General features: G+C 24.5%; 3 protein-coding genes across 3 annotated transcripts; 1 reads left to right on the plus strand and 2 right to left on the minus strand.

Moving 5' to 3' along the window:
- Positions 1 to 2,128: 2,128 nt before the first annotated feature.
- OCT59_023548 (uncharacterized protein) lies at positions 2,129 to 3,006 on the minus strand. Its single transcript, XM_066134776.1, has one exon. The coding sequence runs from the start codon at positions 2,505 to 2,507 to the stop codon at positions 2,238 to 2,240; it is 270 nt and encodes an 89-aa protein (XP_065990864.1). The 5' UTR covers positions 2,508 to 3,006; the 3' UTR covers positions 2,129 to 2,237.
- A 1,733-nt stretch (positions 3,007 to 4,739) lies between these two features.
- Positions 4,740 to 5,777, plus strand: OCT59_023549 (uncharacterized protein; the record flags this gene model as incomplete). Its single annotated transcript, XM_066134777.1, has 1 exon — positions 4,740 to 5,777. The coding sequence occupies one exon, from the start codon at positions 4,740 to 4,742 to the stop codon at positions 5,484 to 5,486; it is 747 nt and encodes a 248-aa protein (XP_065990865.1). The 3' UTR covers positions 5,487 to 5,777.
- A 1,082-nt stretch (positions 5,778 to 6,859) lies between these two features.
- Positions 6,860 to 8,624, minus strand: OCT59_023550 (uncharacterized protein; the record flags this gene model as incomplete). The annotated part of the gene is made up of 5 exons (XM_066134778.1): positions 6,860 to 6,882; positions 6,966 to 7,181; positions 7,541 to 8,120; positions 8,197 to 8,413; positions 8,611 to 8,624. 5 exons carry the CDS (start codon positions 8,622 to 8,624, stop codon positions 6,860 to 6,862), a joined length of 1,050 nt encoding a protein of 349 aa, XP_065990866.1.
- Between the last annotated feature and the right edge of the window lie 1,708 nt (positions 8,625 to 10,332).

Below are 10,332 nucleotides of genomic sequence, written 5' to 3' on the forward strand. Positions count from 1 at the left end.
CATCGAACGATAGTCCAATCGTCGAAACATCATGCTGAGACGAACTATCCCACGGGAAATGATATAAAAGGCAAGATTGTGAAGATGAGCCGATGAGTCATAAGAAGATTATAGACAAAACAGAAGAAAATTATGATGGTACGTTACACAAGATAGGATAAGATGTTTAGAATGAATCTGCAAAAATTAAAGGATGATAACAAAGGATATTGAAATAGAGAAACAGAATTTAAGGACTTATTTAGTGAATCATACAAAGGTATAAAAAGAAAGAAATATTGAGGCAATTTATTACAAAATTATAAATTTGAAAAATTACAAAAACAGTAAGATTTAGATAGATTTGTGACCCTAGATAGCGCCACAACCCTAGTAGGCATACCATGGAGGTGATGCTTTTTGATTATAGAAGTTGGTTGTACAACTATGATTATTAAAAAAAAAATTGGATAGTTTTTGTTTGTTGAAAAAATTTTTTTGTGACGGTACATCCGCCTCTTTTTAAATTTCAAATAAAAGTACAAAAGTAGTTACAGTAAGCCCTTTCTATAGCGAATTTTGATATAACGAATTTCACAATATAACGAATCTTTAGCGTGGTACCCGAATTTCACTAATAAAATGCAGTATAACGTTTAACGAAGAAAAACTTATAAATTCACAGATGTAAGTGACCTCTTTCATAACGAATTTCTTTTAAACCGAATTTTTTTTTTATTATAACAAAGATTTTTGCAAGATAAATTTTGTTATACAATAAACAATTTTACCACTTTTAATTCATTTTATCAAAAGATGGATAATTTATGTTTCGAGAGTTTCCTTTGCCACGTTCTACGAATGTTCTATTTTACTGCATTATGCCAAATTTCCACTATACCGAATAATTCGTTATAGGCTTATAATATTAACGAATTTTCTCATAACGAAAGCTTGATCGGCCCGGACGCCTACTTCAGGGCCGACTGTATTATTGTGTTTTATTTATTTTACCATTGGTGGTTTGTTTTTTATATTTTTTTTATGCAAAAGTTTAGAGCATAGTTTTGGTACTTTGGTCAAAGTATACCGTTCTTCTTGATAAAACCTAAAAAAAATTTTTTTTTACAAAAAAATCAAATACACAATAAAATGAATTCATTCTCGTCTCAAAAAACTCTTAAAATTTCTATTCTTAATTCAAATTACACAAATTACACAAATTACATTTTTTTTTACATAAAAAATCAAAAACTCTAAACAAAAAATAATAAAATCAATCAAAATTCCTTAACCAATTCGCCCAAAAATTGTATGAGGGCAATATAGATTTGGAAACTTGAAAACTATATGGAGACCAAATAAAGTTATTTAATGGGTACGGATTATGATATATATCATTTTCATTGAATTTAGCTTATATATTTGTGAAGAAAATTTCGTATCTACGCCTTTATTAATAATCAATTATTAAGAAAATTTCACATATCACGCTTCTCCATTACTCCTTCCTAATAATAAAAAATCAAATACCCTGATTTTTACAACTTTCTAGTAATAAAACTTACAACTTCCACACTCTCCAAATAATACTTATTTACTGTATTTACTCTATAATGTTTAATAGAAAATTACATAAAATTTTCACTCATATCTTTATTTGTTTTGTTAACTTTTTATATTCTAAAAGTATGAAATATTTTAAAGTTTGAAATTCTTTTTCGATTATTAAAATAAAGATGCGATAAAATTTTTTCTAAGATATTACGCAAAATAAGTGGTAATAATTACATGTGGGGTAGAAAAAATCAAAAACGATACACTTTTGTTTAATTTCAAAAATGCATGTTACCAAACAAAAAAAGTTTATGGACACAAAAATGTAGTGGCATAACAACAAACACCATACTTGTTTCGGAACTTCTAAAAACCAATCGGATATTGAGGCTTTTTCATAAAGTCAATCTTCATGTGGCAAAGATTTATCGGGTAAATCTAAAATCCACAGCCAACAAAAAAGGATGATCATAATAAGCCTATCATACTATAAAAAGAGAAGTCTTCAAAGAAATACTTGAACCCGGAAAAAAGTAAAGCCAATATCCGAAGCATCTTGATATATGATATCCCGGACGCGCAATACCAAATGATACACACCACAATCGTTCACTGTTCACAGTTGGCTCTCAGGCAAATATAACCTCCCAGAACGAAAACAATGTGAAATCAAGAGAACACACACAAATTTCGTTAACCTTCTATACAAAAAGTTTTGAAGTTGTCGAAATGCCGATGAAAGAGGAACATATGTTGATGAGGCATTTCAATAAATATGAGCTCTCAATACCAGCTTGAACAAGGGAATTACCAACTAAATTAAACCTACGTCTATCTCTGGCAAATTTAAATCTATCAATGCTAGAATTTTGCCTTATATCGTCGGATAGACCATCTAATTGATTAGGTTTAGGATTATTAATTGGGTTCTCCCTTCTTGTTCTTCGCGACAGAGCCTTTTTTGTTATCATTTTATATCGAAGGTCATTACGAAAAGTCTGGAGTATTTTTATTTTTTTCCTTTTCTTTTTTGGTTGGAACCAATAAATTAACCGATTAAGACAGTAAAAATTGGTTAATCGATTAAAGTTATAATTTTGTCAAATTATTTAACGCGGCTCGGAGATTTGTAAATTTAGATCACGTGTTCTCTGAGAATTTTTATTAATTTATTACTGTAATAAGGTAATAAAGCCCTACAACTAAGTATATGAGTCAAAACAAATTATTTGCTGTCAAAAAATTAGATTAATTTAACCGGTTAAAGCTTTATATCATTAACTGATTTCATGGCTTATTCAAATGATATGCTGTTGATTCGGAGTCAACTGAGGATAAAATAAAATAATAAGATCGTTACGAATCTTAATTTATAAACAACAATAAAATAATGTTACATATATACTTTTATTTTTACTTTTAAATTTTTTGTTTTTTATAATAAAAAAAGATAAACCAATTAATTATCAATTATTGATCGGTCAATTTATATTTGAATATAAATATTTTGTTTGTTCCAATTGAATAATAATCGTAAAAATCGCAATTTTTCCAATGCATGATTAATAAGGATTGAAAAAGTTCGGGTTGAGTGACTTGAGTCGGTCGGTTTGGTACATTGGTAATCGGTTCCCAAATCAGTTTTACAGCTAATTTCAAAGAGGTTTGGGCACTTAGCAAAATTTAAAGAACTCGGAAATATTCGGTAAAGCCTAATATAAAATAAAAATCATAAGCTAATTTTGGAATATTGTCCCGAGAATGGTGTTATAATTTTATCTTATTTTGAGCTCTACCAAATATTTCCGAGTTCTTTAAAATTTGCTAAGTGTCCCGTACATTATGAAATCAGCTGTAATAAATTTTGATATATACTGACTCAAATCTAGATCGAAGTAATTATGGAACCGAACCGGTTTTTTTTGTTTGACTTTGCTCACTCGTTTTTTCGATAGTATCGGTACTGAATCGAGCGAGTCATCCCATCCCTAATAATTAACCAATTACCAATCGAAACGCTTTATTAATTTTCTAGTTTATAATGTCTATTTTATTATCTGAGTTTACATTGCAATTTAATTTTGAAATTTTTTTTTTTGTAATAATATTAAAGAAATCATATAAAAAGTATGGCAGATATTCAACTTTTTTGCGAATATTTGTCATAAATGATCCATGAAACCAAAAATTCTCTGTAAATATTGTATCGATAATTAGAGAAAAATTTATAAAAAATAACATTAGTGATAATTATGATTATTCATTATTAATTTTACTTGCGATATCTTTTTTAAAGATTATATATAAGAACATGTACCGGAACATTCATATAAATATTTATTTTTTATGAAAGTATCAACAAATTTTGACATTCATCTTTCTCATCAATGCGCGAAAGAATAGATGAAATCATCAAAAAAATTTAAATTAATAACGAAATAAACACTTTTTTGCTGGGCTCCAAATATTCTTAACATTATTAATACGTGACTATAAACTTTAATGAGCTGTCACAGTTTAGAATCATAACCTGCCGTAATGTTGCAATCATTTACGACCTAAGTGTCATAAAACGTAATTATGTAACTTGCAATATGTAAGCTTGATTTACGGTTTCGTTAGTATTGCAATCCAAAATGTCGTAATTATTACTTACGGTCAGAAATCTTAGTTCAAAGGAATGCATAAATCAAAATCAGATTTTTTGATATTTACCAAATTGGAAATCATCTATTAAAAAATTATTGAAGATTGGCAATTCATACGATTTTCACCAATCATTTATTTTCCGAATTTTCGTTCATGAATATAACTATAGAAAATTAATCCTGCGGTTGGTAAGAATTATGGTTTCAAATATTTGATTTATTAATTATTCTTACATACATGTATTTTTAAATTTTCTTTATTAACATTTTAATTTTGTAAGATAAATTCTTGATGTTAAAAGCGATTAAGACGAAAAAAAACTCGGAAAATATCTGACGGGTAATCTATTTGATGTACATTGTATCTGTAGGTTTAAATCGATTACACGTGATTTTTCGTTACGTACTCATGTTACTCTCACTTACTATAAAAGATTGATCGGTGGTTGCGTACAAATGATTTGTACTACAAATAAATAATGAGCCCGTTCAAACAAAGATTTTCCTTTTCTCCCTTTATTTTCTGTAGGAATATTATTATTCACAAATTATAAAATGCATTCTGTAAATAATTCAGATAATTCATTAACTCAATTTATTCAAAATTCTTATAAAATCGATATAAAAGAAATAGAACCTACAATTCAAAATATTAATAAAAGTATATATGAAGATTATAGTACTTTAATTAATGAATTAGTTGATATTTATTTTAAAGCAGCTAATAAAGGAAAAGAAGAAGATATAAGAAAACAACAAATTCTTGATTATATAAATACTTATGAACTAAATTTACAAGAAATATATAATTGGCTTTTAAATACTCAAAATGATTCTAATTCAACTTTTTTACTTGGATATTTTTATTTTTATGGTGTTGGAACTAAAATCAATAAACAAAAGGCATTTGAATTATATAAAAAAGCGGTAGAATTAGAACATATTGCAGCACAATTAGTTCTTGCTGATATATATGTACATGGTAAGGGACTTGAGAAAAATCATAATAATGCTTTTTATTTAGCTAATAAACTAGCTGAAGAGGAACATTTAGCTGGAATAAATATGTTAGGATATTGTTATGGTTGTGGAGTTGGAACTGATATTAATATGGAAAAAGCATCTGAATTATATAAAAAGGCAGCAAATTTGGGAAATAGTATAGCTCAATATAATATAGCTTTGTTGTATGAATATGGAAAAGGAATTGAACAAGATTTGGATCAAGCTATTTATTGGTATAAAAAATCTGCTGAACAAGGATATCAATATTCTCAAAAAAAATTAGAAATATTGAATTGAATGTTGGGTTGGATCGGTCTCAGCAAAGACTGGTATTTGGCCAGTCATAAGAACAAATTCATGTTCATATGCATCATTGTTCAATTAATATGTCTATTTTTAGTTTTTTTTAGTTTTTTTTCCATTTCAAAAATCAAAATTTTCAGTTAATTTTTCACACTTCAAAAAAAACAATTTAAAAAAAATTTAAAATGTTAAATTTTTTGTTTGAGAATTAAGATCCATTTACAATAAATTTCACAACTACAATAATAAAAATGAATCCTTAACTTTAAGCGGGATCTTTATTACAAATTATGGGTAACTATTTTATAATGTTAAATATTAGTCCGGTTTCAGTCCAAAAGACCAGTCTAACCCTAATTGAATGTATTTATCCCATATTTATGTCGTTAAAAATTGCTTTAAAAATTGTATGAATTTTAGTATATTATAAATATATGGTTAGCGCACTAATTATTAATAGTTTTTGATATCCAATAATATTTGTTTACTAGATATTATTTTATTTCCTCCTTAGTAAAATTCATCGGATATAGGATATATTGATTAATGGGTGAATTAAATTTGCTACATGAAATTATAATCTTCTGGACATACAAGTTCATACTGGAACCTTTTACATTATTTTCAAATTTTGTTTTTATGTAGATAGATATTTGAATATTTGAATATCAGTTAAATAGTTTTTGTTATAATTATTATACTCAGTTGTATACTACAGTATTTCAGATAAATATTATCATATATAACTCCTTTATAATAAATTACTACTTTTATCGACCGTTCATTCAAGAAATTTGAAATTTTGCTACACAATATATCATACAAATATACTTTGCAAATTAATTACAATTTTTTTTTCTACGAAAAAAAAAGTCAATATCTTACGATTGATCTAATATCTCATTGAATTTATATTTTCTCAAAATAGTATGATACAGATTTTCAATGTGAATTGAATTGTAAATACTGTATATGGAAATCATTTAACTGACCGAATATAAAATAAAATATTTAATAATTTGTTGCATGTATATAATGACATGTAGTTATTAATGATATTGTAAATAAAAATCAAATTTATTGATATGTTGAATTATTCAAATTACAAAACTAAGAAACTTGTAATACATTTTACTACTCTAGCCTTAGTGTTTAAATAATCCTAAAAAAGAGAATACATATTGGATAAATCATAAAAAAAAAGAATTATTTAAATTACATACTAAGAAATTTGCAAAATATTTTACTACTCTAGTCTTAGTGTTTAAATAATTCTACAAAAAAAAACGAATAATCTCTGTTTAATGTATAATACCATAATATCAAATATCACTTAAAAAGTGTTGTAAATTTTTTAAAAATTCAAATTAATTTTCATCTATTTTGATTTCTAAATAATTAAATAAACAAATTACATCACATAAAATAATTGTGAATAAATACTTCTTTGTACATACAGTATTATATACATACCAAATGACTCCATATCATTAATTATATAATCATCCAAATTTTCACTTTCTAGAATTCCATTCAATTTTCCACTAGTAAAATTAAGTAAGCGACTTGTATAATATGCTTGTGAATGAAATTTACTAGTATTGAGATTGCTACATCCAATTAAATTTGAAGTCAAAGGGGTACCATTAAGTGCTGAATCTGGTGTAGCTGATGATACTGGGGGTGCATCTATAAATTCCATAACATTGCGTTTTAACTTTCATTAATATCTTTAATTTTCTTCCCATTAGGAATCATGATCCATTTTTTAATAATATCTAATACTTCTTCAGATGATGGTCTTTTTAATGGATCTTCATCCCAACACTTTTTCATCAAATCTACATAACATTGTGGAGTACTTTCAATAATTTCAGGACGTTCACCTTTACAAATACTTAAACTAAGTTGAATATCATGTGCTCTATTATTAAATGGTGGAACTCCAGATGTAAATTCCCACATAATCATAGAAAAACTATAAATATCACTTGCTGGAGTATAAGGTTTTCCTCTCAAAACTTCAGGTGCCATAAATGACATCACACCATATAGCTTATCTTTTAAAAAAGATTCTGCAGGTTGACATAATCCTAGATCACTAATATAAACTATATCCACTTTATTTTTTTGATTTTCTTTATTGTTATTATCATTCTTTTCATTTTTTTTATTATTATTATCCTCTTCATTTTCTTTATTATCATGATCATCTTCATTTTCTTTCTTATCATCATCCTCTCCCTCATTATTATCATCCACTTCATTTTCTTTATTATTATCATCCACTTCATTTTCTTTATTATTATCATCTACTTCATTTTCTTTATTATTATCGACTTTATTATTAACATCCTCTTTATACTCATGAAATAAAATATTACCATCATGAAGGTCGCAATGAATAAGCTCTTGTTCATGTATTTCATTTAGCCCAGAAATAATTTGATACAAAATATATAATTTTTGTTTCCAATTATTTTGAATGATTTTTGTTAAATTTCCTCTTAAATTACCTCTGTTTGCATAATCCATTACTACCATATAATTTGAAGTATCTGGATCTTTTGTAAATCCATATAAATAAATAAAATTATATGAAATTGAACAAATTATATGGTATTGCCACTATAAATATAAATTTAATATATTAGTATAAATAAATTATAGCTAAAATAAAAAAATAAATAATATATTATCATACTTCTTTTAAAAATTCATTTAAATTTTCATTCAAATTATCAAGACATTTAAGAACTACTGTTTTATCTTTACGCTTATCTGACAAAATAGCTTTATATATAGTACTAAACCCTCCTTTATCAAGATATTCAACATTTTTAAATTTATTATAAGGAAACCATTTTAATCCCGTATGAAAAATAAATCTATCTAAAACCGTATCTCCGCTTTCTCCTAATCTGCAAATTTAAACGAAGGTAGTCAAAATTTATATTAAAATCAAATTAAGAGAAAAAATAATACTAATACTTACTCTTAAATTTAAATAGAAATTTAAAAATTTAATATGATTTTAATATATATGTTGTGCCTCAGATCGATTCTTGCCTCAGATTGAAGCTCACGCACCTCACATTGAGATTGTCACCTGACGCACCTCATTTGAATCATTCAATAAAGTCTGTTATAAGTAAACTTTTTTTCTCATTAATTAAACCACTTTTTGTAACATAAACAAACTTGTGCACCATAACGAGTTACATGTTTCCTGAAATATTTATGTAAATCCAATTTATATTGAAGTTTATATTTGTGTTTTATCTGAAAAATCATTAAATTTTAAGTCATTTTTCAAATGAAAAGATTTAATAAGTATGATTCCAATTAATCTGAAATTATAGGATTGTATACTTAAAATAATGATAAATAAGTTTACTTAGTACTTAAAAATACATTAAAATTGGAAATTTTGATGTTTAATTATAGCACATTTTTATTAGCAATTGAGGTGCGTCAGATGACAATCTCAATCTGAGGTGCGTGAGCTTCAATCTGAGGCAAGAATCAATCTGAGGCACAACATATATAATATATAATAACCTACAGTATATATAATTTAGTGTAACTTACCAACTAAATTAATTGTCCAATATTTTTTTTAAAAAAATAATAAAATCAATTAATAAAAGTCGTAAATAAATATTGCAAAATATGTAATAATAAACTTAAATAGTGAACTTATAACTTACAATCAAAAGTAAAAATATTATAATTTTTTTAAAAAAAGTTTTTGTTAAATTACATGTAATTATTATATAAATTAAATATATAACATTAAATTAGTAAATTTCTCACTCTCTATATCGTCAAATAATTATTTAAATAAAGTTTAGATAGTAAAAATTAGTACATGTAATTATATAGTTGTAAAAAATTAAATTACAACTTACTAACTATAATAACTTGCCAAGTAATAAATAATTTTGTTAGTTTAGAGATCACATACATATATAATTAAAATAAAATAATTAACTTACTCCTTATAATATTGAATAATTCTATACAAAAGTATATTTAGTAAATTATATAAAAACATCATATAAATTTATTATAATAAATTAAGATTAATAACTTACTCCCTATTATTATGAAATAAAAAATTTAGTTAATAATATATAAAATATATACACAATAAATTAAATAACTTACACCCTAATTATTTAAATAAGAATGTGATTAGTTTAAACTTTAAAAACTTTAAATAATTATTACATAAATATATAAATAATAATAATAGAATTAAATAAATAACTTACGTCCTATAGTATTAAGTAGTTTTTTAATTATAAATTTTAGTAAGTTTGAATTTATAATAACATTACTAAATAAATAACTTACTCACTATAATTTTATAAATAAAATTTTAGTTTATATTATATGCAAATATTATATAGATATGTAAAGTAAAATTATAATTTAAAATGATAAAATTAAATAAGTAACTTACTTCCTATTATTAGATAATTGTTTAAATAAAGAGTTTAGTATTTTAATTTTTAAATTTATATAAATATCATAAATGAATAATAACAGAATTAAAAAACAATAGCTTACCCGCTATATTATTAAATAGTAATTATTTAAATAAAATTGGTTAATTTATACATATTATATAAATATTAAATAATCATTAGTAAATTGTAAAAAATTTGGTTAATTAAATCATATTAATAATATTATAAAATAACTTATAACTTACAAGCTAAAATATAATGAAAAAATTAAAATTTAATTAGCTTAAACTATAAATCAATATTAATTAAATGACTAATTTATAACTTACATTCTATATTATTAGGTAATTTTTAAATAAAAATTT

The sequence above is a fragment of the Rhizophagus irregularis genome, chromosome 4, assembly GCF_026210795.1.
Source record: "Rhizophagus irregularis chromosome 4, complete sequence".
Classification (NCBI taxonomy): Eukaryota; Fungi; Glomeromycota; class Glomeromycetes; order Glomerales; family Glomeraceae; genus Rhizophagus; species Rhizophagus irregularis.

What these genes read in the sequence shown, in the direction of transcription:
- OCT59_023548 (XM_066134776.1), bottom strand. Translation starts at nt 2,507, where the DNA reads ATGATAACAAAAAAGGCTCTGTCGCGAAGAACAAGAAGGGAGAACCCA.